This window comes from Sturnus vulgaris, chromosome 2 (assembly GCF_052056855.1).
Source record: "Sturnus vulgaris isolate bStuVul1 chromosome 2, bStuVul1.hap1, whole genome shotgun sequence".
Taxonomy (NCBI): Eukaryota; Metazoa; Chordata; class Aves; order Passeriformes; family Sturnidae; genus Sturnus; species Sturnus vulgaris.
Window position 1 is genome coordinate 8,724,342 of NC_142244.1, and position 13,023 is coordinate 8,737,364.

The 13,023-nt window shown below is 33.8% G+C and overlaps 1 protein-coding gene across 1 annotated transcript in view; it reads right to left on the minus strand.

Moving 5' to 3' along the window:
* Positions 1 to 13,023, minus strand: part of NCAM2 (neural cell adhesion molecule 2) — a 261,608-nt gene that overhangs the window by 78,591 nt on the left and 169,994 nt on the right. The window contains exon 9 of the mRNA XM_088157760.1: positions 6,550 to 6,700. Within this exon, the coding sequence (XP_088013886.1) occupies positions 6,550 to 6,700 (151 nt within the window). The remainder of the gene's footprint in view (positions 1 to 6,549; positions 6,701 to 13,023) is intronic.

Sequence of the window (13,023 nt, forward strand, 5' to 3'; positions counted from 1 at the left end):
CACCATGCTTATCATATCACCTGATTATTTTCCTCATTATACTCAGATGCCTTAATTCTGCTTTGATCGTTCTGTCTTGGAGATATAAAAAGGGAAAAGGCCTTTTTTTCATTGTCATATATGTGCAATATAAATTACATTTTATATAGTATGAAAACACTTGCAAAACCAGTTGAAATGTATCACATTAATTGTCAATGTAAATATTTAAATTTTTTAGACTGCAAGACCAACTCGTAATGTAGAATCATGCTCAAGGAAGCCTGAGAAAATTCTTCCTTGTTTTTTTCTTCTTTGTCTACCTTTACTTTTCATAATCACATATGTGAAAATTTCTGACAGTAAGAAAATATGTTGAGGCATATATATCCATTAATAACTAAATTATTAGAAGCAAAACAAAATAAACCCCAAATTATTCTATTTTTCAAAATTGTGTTCTTCTATTAAGAGAAAAGTAGCTAAAATGTTATGAAAAATCTACTCTAAATGATAGGAAATTTATTGCAAGGTTAACCAAAACATGTAGTAGAGATCTCTGTTTGGCAAAATATTTATGAGAAATTTCTAATATGAATATAATTTTTAACAAGTCATTAACATATATTTAAGCACAATGTTTTATGATGGAATTTTTGTTTCAAAGAATTTTTACAGCCTTTGAGGGCTAAATAATAGGTAGATTTATTATACAGATGAGTAATTTCTCCATTTTATCACACTGTTGTAACATCAGAAAAAGACAATGGATGCATTAAACTCTGCCTCACTATGAGAAACTTGGTTAAATTATTTTGGAAAGTGACTTTATATGTTAAAACTCATCTTTTGCACGGAATTCAACTTTCTTATTCCTTTGAAGTTGCTGCAATGGCATACTAAACTTCCTTTTGTACAAGTGCACAACTGCAAAGAAGAAAAATAGCAAATACTACAACTGACATTCATAATATGTCAAAATTATCACACTTATTTCGTGATGTTAAAGGTTGACCTTTTCCATCTTTGCTTTCTCATTTTAACCAATACATTTGACAGGAAGAAGTGTAACTAAAGCCAACAGTATTTTATTAGAAAAAGATGGATTTTTTTTCTATACTATTTCAATATTCTGTTTCTCTTGATTGTTTTTCCTGTAATTTGTTTCTTTCCTGGGCCATATGAGTGTATTTATTAGTGTTGTTTTCTGGCTGTGATGACAGGACAGAGTTGGATCCTCATATCTAATGGATGAAGGGAAGATGTTAAGAAGTTTTTTTTGGTGGTGTCCAGTGACAGGAAAGAGGCAATGCCTTCCAATTTCAACCACCCTGTGATTCTGGGAGTAGTGATGGGATGTTGCTGCTCTGATTTCTTTTAACAGAAACCAAATCCAAATTATGAGCTGTTTGAATTTATGGTGATTTATGACAGCAGTAGGCAGCTGGAACTTTTGTGACATTTTTCACAACACTGAGGTTTCCCAGAGAAGTTGAGGATGTTCCATCCCTGGAAGTGCTCAAGGCTAGTTTGGAGGGGCTCTGAGCAACCTGGGCTAGTGGAAGCTGTCCCTGCCCATGGCACAGGGGCTGGAATTGGATGACATTTAAGATCACTTCCAAACCATTCTGTGATTCTCTGATAAAATTTGTGATGTCTTCTACACAGCAGAAGCATTTTCACCAACTGAAAACCTTTCTTCCTTGAAGGTAAATACAATTTGTAGCTCAATCTTTTGAATCCACTTTTTAGTGATGTTGTATATTTTTTTGCAAAGATATAAAGTTAAATTGCATGAATCCAAAGCCTCCCCCTCAAATGCAGTGCAGTACAGCTAACACACAACAAAACAAAAGAATAATAGTTCACGAAACTGAGTTCAATATTGCAAGATTAATGAGGCTAGTTTCAAATTGTGGCAGGGAAAAATAAAAAACAAACACAAAGGAAAAGACTGTTATTAATAAGCAAAACAACAGTATAACAAATACTGCACAGTTTTCTTTACAGATAAAGACTATACTGCGCATGCCGCATGATTATTTTTGTTTTTACCACTCAAAGATGGTACTTAACTAATAAGGAATATAACTACAAAAATCATGTTTGGATGAAAAGCAGTTTAAAGAAAAAGTTTCTATTCCTGGGAGAGACTATAAAAAATTTAATTTTTTTAGAAATTGCTTTCTAAGAAACCATTTTTATCAACTACTCACATGGCTGATCTCATACAAAAATGTACCACGTTACTCACTGTAACACATTTGTCACAGATGATTCCATCTCAAAACATTACTCTGAGTACAGTGAGGCAACAGGAATTTTTGGACCATCCAGCATCTCTAATAGCAGCAGTATCAGTATTAAAACTGAGAGGTTTAACTAAAATAGTCATGTCAAAACTGGTAATTCCAGCTAAAAAGGTCTCTTAGTCAGGATGCTTCCTGGATAGTGTATGGGAAAACAGAATTTTCCAAGGGACATAGCTTAATGCCTTTTCTCCAGGAAAAGGCGTATTGTCCAAAGGAATTTGCACCTGGTGATACAGAGCACTCAGTAGCACCTTACATAATGTGTGCACCTGGGAGGACAAAATGCAGTGAGGGCTGTGAAAACTTCCTACAAATTAATGACAGTTTGAACACAACAAGGGGAAACCTGTAAGGGAACATAGAGAGTCTTTCAAAGATCATAAATGTTGTTCATTACTGTCTTGTTTAAAGCTTTTCCAAACTTAGAAATGATGTTGGGACATCCTAAATAAGAGTAACACTGTGTTGAAAGTGCTAATTTCAGTGCTAATTTTGCAGAGAAAAATTTGTGAAACCCAAGACCTAATGTGTTCTCTCAACACAATTTTTCTTTTAGTCAAGTCTGTATTATGCTTTTAAAGACAAAAAACCCCACAAAGATATGTAAACATTTGTATAGGAAAACTAACTTTGAGAGACGCCTGATATTATATTTAAAATCAAGTTATAATTCACTAGAATTTAAATGTTTAAATTCTTCAGGCTGTCTTGAAAACCTCATCTTAGCATATGGCCTGCTTTATCTTTTTTATGTATTTCTCTAACGCTTTTAATTTAAGAAAATAGTTATTTCTCTATGATAAATATGTAGATAATAACTATAGACACATTCCTAATACCCAATACATATCATATATTTCATCACGTAGGAATTTTTAAATTGATTACTTATTATTACTATCATCCAATACAAAGGCTTCGTATTTAAAACCAAATTTTGCAGTTAATGAAACCTATTAATAAATAATATTTTAAAATGGTATTTTATTTTGATGTAATTTTGATTTACTTTTCATACCACATATAAGGAAAATGAGATATAACTAAACACAAAAATTACTTTGTAGGAAGAAATCCTTAAAAATGCCCCCTGGTTCCCTGCAATTCATGTCTGCCCAGCATTTCCTTTAGATAAAAGTCAGGGTTAACTGTGCCCAGTTGGAATCAAGCCTGATAATCTCTTCCTGTCCTGGAGAACTGCTCTTACCACCAGGAGCAACCCAACAGAGAATAAGGATAAAGTACGGAAATGATGTGGAATCCTACTGTCAGTTTAAATCTCTGATAGGGGTCAGTGAGCAAAAGGATGGGACAGTGACACCAGAGCACTCTGCCTTCATTAGGCCTGTTTGACTGAGGTGGAATTAAGGATGTGATGGAGGCAGCTTCCTCTCCTGACTACACAAACTGTCAAATACAATAAAACATAGAGAAAAAATGCTGCAGTTTTGTTACTAACTCACAGAAAGGCATAGATGTATTGTTTACTTCTATCTAGAAACTAGAGAACAATATAAGGAACTAAATCCTTCTATTTATATTTTAATTTTAAAACAGTTATTTATATAGGGGGTTTATATGAGAATATTATTAAAGATAATTAAAATTTCTGTTAAAATAGATTAACTGCAAGAGTGAGCCATACCTGAATAAATTTCTCTCAAAACCTTTCTGGAGGAGAACAAAACCAAACTAATGGAGGAGAAAAATTAAAATATTTTGAAGGGTTTAATGCAATTTTTAAAATGACAATTTTGGGGGAAAAAAAAGTAAAAGCCCTGATAGCACTGTTTGTAGCTGCAATTAGTATGCTGAAGAAATGCCATTTGGAAAATATTAAAGGAGAATCAAATCTGTTCAACACTGACTTCACTGAATCCCCCCGTTTTTACTAGTTGGCTACAAAAACGTAGATTAGTTGTTTAGCTTTTGAACCTGAATCTTTTGCTGAAATTCCCTAGCTTGCAACTTGCAAAGCCCCATAACTGGAATGCCAGATAACCATGGCACTGGCTCATGCACGAAGATACTGGAGGAAGGACTGCCAGAGCTTAGGATAAGCCAGCATTGCATGGAAATGGGGGCAAGGAGCTGCTGAAAGATTTTTTGAAGGGGCTGCTCTGTTACAGAAGTTTGTGACAGAGGCTAGACTGATGGGAGACGAGGCAGGAAAGAGGCACTTCCTCCTGGGGACATTATTTTAAAGAACAGGAGAATTCTTTACCATTAAACAAGTGTTTTCTCTCCTGGGCAAGACAAATAAGTTATGTTTGAAGCTCATATACCAGTGCAAAGTTATTTGCAAAGGAAAGCAAAAAAATTTCTCTGACTCATTAATCAGAATATGAGACAGACCTATATTGTATCACCCCAGAAATACTTGCATTGCATAATAAAACTATTTGACATAAAGGAATTGAGGAAAGTTGTATTTCTATTAGTGAAACAACACCTGTACCAAAAAAAAAAACCACAAAAACATTTCAGTTGAAGCTCACTATCAGTTGAGTATCTAAATCTTTAATCTCCAGTTTTAGAAATACGACAATAAAAATCTTCTGTTATACATTAAAAGTAATCATTACAATGTGTGATTTCTCTGATAGTAGAATAATATTTCTATGTTCCTCATTAACTGTGTTTCCTCAGAGGATTTTAGAACTGTAGAAAACTTTATGCTGTATCAAAAACTGTGTCTACCAAGGCATAAATTCAGACTTTAAGTTATTCCATTTTCTCATATATTATATTTGATTGTTCCCACACATATTCAAAACTAATTCTGCCATACCATAAAGAGACTCTGCTACTTTTCAATTCTTTCCACCTCTTCTAAAACTTTCACCCTGAAAGGTGTCTTAGTTTATAATAATGTATTGTATCAATGCAGAGGTTTTATTATGCCCCCTGGTATGAATTGTGTATTGCTAATAAATTCTCAAATTTCAATTGTCCATGTTTCATAACATATGGTGCAACATATCTCTCTCTTCTGAATACAAAATATGTTACTATTTAATGTTAAAGCATAGCAGCAACACAACCATAATCAAACCATGTATTTCATATTATTATGTGGAGAGCTGGCAGGATTTTAAAGAAAATTCAGTTAATTTGCATTTTTATCAAGGGTTTTTTTTCCTTCATATACATATAAAAAGTTATCATTGCATGCTTTAAAGAAAACAAATATAGCAAATTAAGAATATTTCTTAGGCCTTCTGGCTTGGCATATCTCTCCATTCCTAACACCTAAAAATTCTTTTGATTGTTCCTCATTTTTCTTTCAGATTTATATTCTATGCCACATTTCAATGCTTCCCTGCCAAAAAAACCACACAACTGTATAGTGAAGGCAGTTTCAGAACTTCTCAGGAAATCACTCCATAGTCTGTAATCATTACTTTTATTTCTGTGCCACAGAATCCTATTCCAGCTTTTATCTTCCCACTGGAAAGAATTTTCCTTTTCAAAGATTCAGTTCAAACACGCGCATGCAAACTCTACTGGAGATGAAAAATAATTGTATCTAGAAATTTCTAGATAAATGGACCAACAATGAAATAAAAAAGAAGGATTTTTTTTCTTGTTTGCACTTTAGAAGACCTTTGCTTGTGAATTTGAAGAACATTTTGAAGAAGCAATTACCCAATGTTTCTTTTTATATTTCACATTTATATCCTCTGATTGGCTTCTCAAGCATCAGCCTCTTCTAAACAAAAATAATCTCCTTTTATCCTGGATAAAATGCAAGAGCTTGGAAAGATAACAAGCATGATAATTCCAGGAGGGGTTATGACATTGGCTAGAGACCTTTTAGGGATCAGTAAATCAGAGGAGCCAGAAACAAAAAAAGAATCTTTGTTGAATCTTAGAAGGTTAAGCTCAAGACTTGGCTGGTGCTCAAATCAGTCCTTACTTTATCCTGCTGAATACTTTTCATTCCCAGCAGTCTCAGCTAGCCCAGAGATTTGAAGTTATTAAGCTTAGCCTTAAGTTAATGGATAATAACACTGGAATATGATTTCAGAAGAAATCTTGTCCTGCTTAAGCCACCAACACGCCAACAAGGGTCTTGTTAACTTCAGGAAAGACAGGATTCTTCCACAGAGTAATAAACTACAGGACATGCTTTCTTCATTTATGCAAGTGTAATCATGAATTACCATGAAAAAAATGACCTTCCATTAAGAATGTACTTTTTTTTTTTTTTCTTTTAAAACAAATTTAAAAGAGAAAACAAAATATTAGAACTTACATTCAATATCAAGGTACATGCTCTTTTGGTGCCCACCAATTCTACTTGCCGCTTCACAGTCATATCTCCCTGAATCTGACAACTTCACATCTTTAATATGCAGTGACGATTTTCCATGCTGCCCTTTGACTTCTATACGGCCATCTGGGCTCTGTTTACATTGATTCAGGAAAAAAGAAGGTTTTATATATTTATATATGTATACCAATGTAGAATTTATATATTAAACACTACTGATAAGAATGACTGAAAGCATCTCTTCACCCATGGTGAAGTTATTACTGACAGCTAAGCAACTTCTAAATTTTCCAAATAAATTAAAAAATATAGAAAAACATGTTCTCTTTCCAGGCAGTATAATCAAAGGAATAAGTACATGCTTAAAGGAACATTGTCAAGGGAAACCACAAAACGTATACAATTATGACAGCAATAGTGAACTGTATACTCAAAACTTTTTTATGATCTCACTGTGTTATGATGCTGTTAATAAAAATTCACAGATATAGCACTATATCTTAGATCACACACAGCATTATCTCTGGTCCTTTCAACTGCAGCTGTGAAACTGAATAGAAGTAAACGCCTCAGACATGAGCAAATCCCAGAATCTCACAAGTGTTAAAAACACTTGAACCATAAATGCAACTAGAATTTCTGGATTTCAGTTCCTTTTCATTCAGTGGAAAAGGCAAGGGAGAAAAATGAATGCCGCCTTTCAATTTATAGAACATAAATTTTATAAAAATACTTATCCATAACAACTCTCCTTCCCCCTCCCTGTCCCTCCCCACAAAATTATTTGAATTTAAAGGGCGTATAAATATCAAAACTAAATAAAATAAAGTCCTCCTCTTGATGCTTCAAACTTCATGAAGTATTATGCCTGAGGAAAAAGAAGTTCTTTTCTTCTCCCCTTTCCTTATAGAACCATACAATATTTTGGGTTGGAAAGGACCTTAAAGTTCATCTCATTCCAACACCCCTGCCTGGGTAGGGACACCTTCCACTAGACCAGGTTTGTCAGAGTCCCATCCAACCTGGCCTTGAACATTTCCAGGGATAGGACAGCCACAGTTTCTCTGGGCAACCTTTGGGAAATAAGTTACACTTTGTCGTCTCATTTTTTTGTTTGTTTGTTTAAGGGGTAAAATCTCCAAACGTGACTAAAAGTCCTGATGTTTACCTGCCTTCATTATAGTAAGGTAGAAAAGGGACAAAAACCCAGTAACTATATCACTGCATGACATTAAACTCGAAGCAGATATTTATGTTCAGCTCTATAATACACACACTCAAATTTACTGCATATTACACTCTTTACTCACCAAGTGGCAGCTGATATTTAAGTGGCTGAGCTTTTAACTCAATACAATTGTTGCTTGACTTAATAAAGGAAATATGACACAATTTAGACCTTAAAATATTTGATGTAAAGCAGTCAAATGAAACATGCTGTTTATCATGATTTCTATAGAGAGAAAAGTATTCTGATCCTGTGTAAGAATCTAAGTAGATTGAATTTTGCTTCCTGCGAAAATGACTCATCATAAGTACATAAATTAAAGTTCTTGAATTCTAACCCAGGAGCCAACATAAACCTCTTTGGATTGGTAAAAATTAGCCACTTAGACCACTTAGCTATCAATTTCAATATTGAAAATTCTATTTCCACAATATGCTCAAAAAAGGAAAATAAAAGTTATGATGTTGCTAGCAAACATTTTAATGTAGTGAATATTGTGGCTTTTGGAAGGAATTCCTGGGCTAATTAAACTGTAATTTATTTAAAATAAGACGTTAGGTTGTTTTCTAATTTCTGATACAAAGTCAGATTTATACATATGTAAAGCATATATAAAAATGCTTATTTATATAGCATTATGTATCTTGTTTATATATATGCAAAGCAAGTACTTTCTATGACATAGTTAATACCAGTGATTAGCATTTTCTTCTTTATTTAAAAATTAAGCATTTTATACCGTGGTCAAACTACATTATTCCTACCTAAAATGTATATACACACAATTTAATTTCTGATTTGATCTTGAAAAAAAAATATTTCCTTAGGAAATTACATTTAAAACAGTGAAACAAACTGTGACAATGAATCATAGATACAAAAGTAAATACTTTATTAGTGGTTCATTAGTTCAATACTAATCCCAAATACTTTAATTCACTAATATGTATTTCACTATAAGTGATTCTATATATCCCTAAGTGCATACATGAATACTAAAAGATGTTATAAAGATAATAATAATGAAAATAAGCACAAAGATCCTTAAATTAAATAGCTTTTACAGTAATTTCTCAATCTCATTTTAGTTTATTTAATTATTTTCTAATATTGATGGAAAAAATTTAGACTGTACTCAGTATAATTTTCCTATGTTCTGACATTCTCTTATTCAAATGTAGATAATGTAATATATCTTAGATTTATAGGTAAGACAAAACCCAAGAGAATAAATACTCTGAATGATAGAAGATTTTCACATATCATTTATTCTTAGAATCAAATATATGGAAAGAAACATTGTAAGAAGGATTTACTAGGTTCAAAGTCCATAAAACAAATACAGTAATTTTAGGCAAGAAAATTTCACTGGAATGATCATAAAAATATGCATTTACTAAAGATAATTTCTACTTTATTTAAGTTCTCGTGTCAAATTGCTTACTGAATCAAACAAAATTTCTAAAATATGTTCTGCTTCATTGCTTATAATGCATACTATACTATGGCTTCTTAATAAACAGTTTAAAAAGTCCTGTTCCCTGAGTCTATTCTGAAGATGGATTGGTGTACAAATCCATAATTTATTTCTTTTACAAATATGATGCAATACCTGATTAAAAATATACTCATAGGCTGACATTCCTGAAGAAAGAAACACATGAAAGAAAATAAGAGTGTAAATACAGACCAAGAAAATTCCATTATCAAACAAAGAAACAACAAGGTAAGTGAATCAATAAATGAAAGGAAACGTTTTGATGCAGGTATCTATCTGTGAGAGGATTCCAGAATATGTGAGAGATCACCACTTGCAAATCAAAACACTAGTTAGTATGGTGATGTTTCACTAACTTCAAAAACACTGCTGTGGCTGCATTATATTTCTTTATGGTATAAATCAGGCAAGAGAGATCTGGGTAGATGATTCAAGGACATGTTGTGATGGCACAAAAAAGCACAATTAACATTGCAGTTGAATATGGCAAACTGTGGAACACCACACCTGCCTAGTAATCCTTAGAAGAAATCCCCTCCAGGAAGAAAGCTATGGAGCTGCCAATAGGACAAAACCAAAATATAATCTCTATAAATTAACAATGTCAGCAACTCTCAAGCCTGCCTGAAATAATAATGGATGCCTATTAAATTGGGACATGCTTTTTTTTCCTTTCAAATGTTATAGCATGAGAGATGTAGAATCAATTTTATTTTATTACTTAATATAGAGCATAAAAGGGACAGAAGAAGCCCCTAGAACAGTATCTATAGCCCAACACCCATGATTTGTGCTCATTCACTGAATTATTCAGTATCTCCTACCACCATGGAGAATGAACAACAATAGAGGTCTCAATAACATGAGGTTAAGACAGTTCCATACAGATTTACATATTCTTTGGAAAGAACAATTACGTTAACAGACCCTTACACTCTTAGCCACTGGAAGAATGATGAAGTCTTCAGAAGTTACATTTTCACAGCATTTTAGAAATCATACCAAAATCTTAAGAAATAATTGTTTTTCATGGTTAATGTTCATTGGAGAATTTCATAGAAACCATAAATAAAAGCGAGGCTTTTGAGGCTTTGGTGGTGGGGTTTTTTCCCCATAACTTTATCACCAGCATAAAAATAAAATCGTTAGCAGAAACTTTGAAAAATATTTCACTTAGGTAAAGTCACTTTGTGATGCTATCCACAGAAAAACCACATTCCCTAAATTAGGAAACAGGAAAGCCCTTTCATTTTGAATACTGATAGCAATCTAGTTCTCTGCTGCTGTTAAAGAAAACTCTTCTATACAGGTCTGCAAGTAAACTATCCAAAATGACACCACATAAAAGTACAATCTGGGGAAAAATAAAAAGGTGAGAAAGTTTTGCACTTGCAAAATTGTCACTTATAATATGTAGTTAAACACAAATGATTCATATGCTAATTAAAAATCAGAGTCACTGCATAATTTGAGATTAGTGCTGCAAGTTCTGTAAAAGTAAATATATAGTTTTGGTTTTGATAGAATTTTTGTCATGCTATATATATTTTATTCTACTCCTTGACTTCTGTCATGCTCTTGCTTCCTGAATGTCTTGCATAATTTGTAGTTCCACATGTGAATATTCCCAAAGGCCTGACCAGCTGATGCTGACCTGACTGGTCTATGCACATCTTCAAAGTGAAGAACCAGAGCTCCCAAGGCAGCATCAGAACAATGACAACTCTGAATTTCAAGGATTCCACTCACAGAGAGGATGAGGATGTGATGAGACAACGACATCCACATGGAGTCAAGGATAGATTCTGGAACAGAATAAATTATTCAGGTACCATGGAGTTTTCAATCTGCAGATTTCCACTGCCATTTTAGCAAAATCAGTGCAATTTTTCAGGTGGAGAGAGTTTGCTGATTCCGATGCTCAGAAATTGTCGTTTGTTTACTAACAGTAGAGAGCTGCACTTGGGCAGAGGGGATGGTGTGCTTAGTGGATGGGTTTGATTTACCAGCCATTGCTCCAACTCCCACTGAGGAAAAGCAGGACCAAATGAGATGAAGTTGTAGGGCTGCCAAAACTTGCATTTTGAGTTGGCTGAAAACAAGAATGGAAGGTAAGAACAGCTGTAGAAATTGGTGACTCATTTGTAGCTGGATTTCAGTAATATTGCTTGGATGGCTAGAGCAGCTGACTTCCCTCCTGGAGTTTACCATTTGGTTGTCAAAACACTCCTTCAACTTCTCAGGTCCAAGTGCAAGACTTCAAGCAAAACAATTCCTTCATTTTAAATCTAGACACGTTGAAATTCCTTTATTTTTCTTCTAATGCTTAAAGCTTATCCACGAGTAAAGTGCCACCACTGTCTATAGTTAAAATGTTGCAGGTCAGTTTAGTCTGTCACATTTACCAAATGTATCTTCTGACACCTTGAATATTTTAGTATTTCTTTGGATGTGCACTGCATATGTTAACCACAGAAAAGATGAAGAGGTAGTGGCTTAGAATTGAGACTGTTTGTTCTTTTGCAAAACATGGAGCAATATATTAAAGAACAGTCACTGTTAGAACACGTAACTTGAGTAAAAGCTGCAGGTAGTTCAAATTTCCTGTAAAGGATCTGTTTCAGATACACATGGTCGAAGATCTCATACTGCAGGGGGAGGATCGAAAAAATCATAGTTCTTCCTTTTTTGGATCAAATTGTTAAAATTGCCAGCTCATTATGTTGTCTTGGTCCTGTTTTCAGTACACATCACTGAATTTTCAAGGAGAAAACAAATATTGATAAACAGAATCATCTTTGGATTTTCACAAATAACCATTTTTTAGGAAGTTTGCTGATTTCAGGTTGTGTTCACATCCACATGAGAGGTAACTTGAGGTCATATACTTCAGGCTGATGCTTCTTATATATGTGAGATTTAAGCAGATCTTAATTGCCCATGAAAATGTTTCTTGAAGCAGCATGTAAGATAAGAACCTCTGCAACCTGCCATGCTGATACTAAGTGATGATAAAACTCCAGAAGTCTATGAAATGTACGTGACCAGCAATTCCTAGTCTGAAAATCTACCTTTGATGATGAGAGAAAGGGCTGTTAGTCACAACAGCCATCATCGTGTAGAAGCTGATGGAAGCTCCCTTCTGGATTATGGATGGTATATTCACAATATTTCCCATTCTCTTCAGGTAAATGTATTCTATCCATGCACCTGTTGGAGACAGCAGAAAATTCCAGAGTATTGCTATGTGCATATGCCTTAATGTCCAGTGAATCAGAATAATGCTACAGCAGTGTCTTGGACTTCAGTGATTTTTATAGGAGACCTTGTGATATTTTAAAACTTCAGCTTGTTAATTATACATGTCAGCATGCTGCAAATTCCTGAAATTTTTGGGGATTTGTTTTTCCACAAAGAAGAAATTATTGAAGCACCTATTGTTTGTAGATCTATATTGGAGCACCAGGGAAGTCACAAGAAAACCTAATGTTGAAGAAAAAAATACTGTTGTTTTGATTTTCTGTTCAGCTGCAGACACACCAGTTACTGTTACAGAATTCAGATTGTAAATGGTAGCAGGTTCTATGCAGGTTGTTAGCAGCATGTACAGTCTCAGGAAAAAAATGTATTCTTGAATGCTTCATACAACTTTTTGAAATTATGAACTGATATTTCATTGATTCATGCTGGCATTTCTTTCAAACTTAAGTCATTATGCAAAGGCATGGCA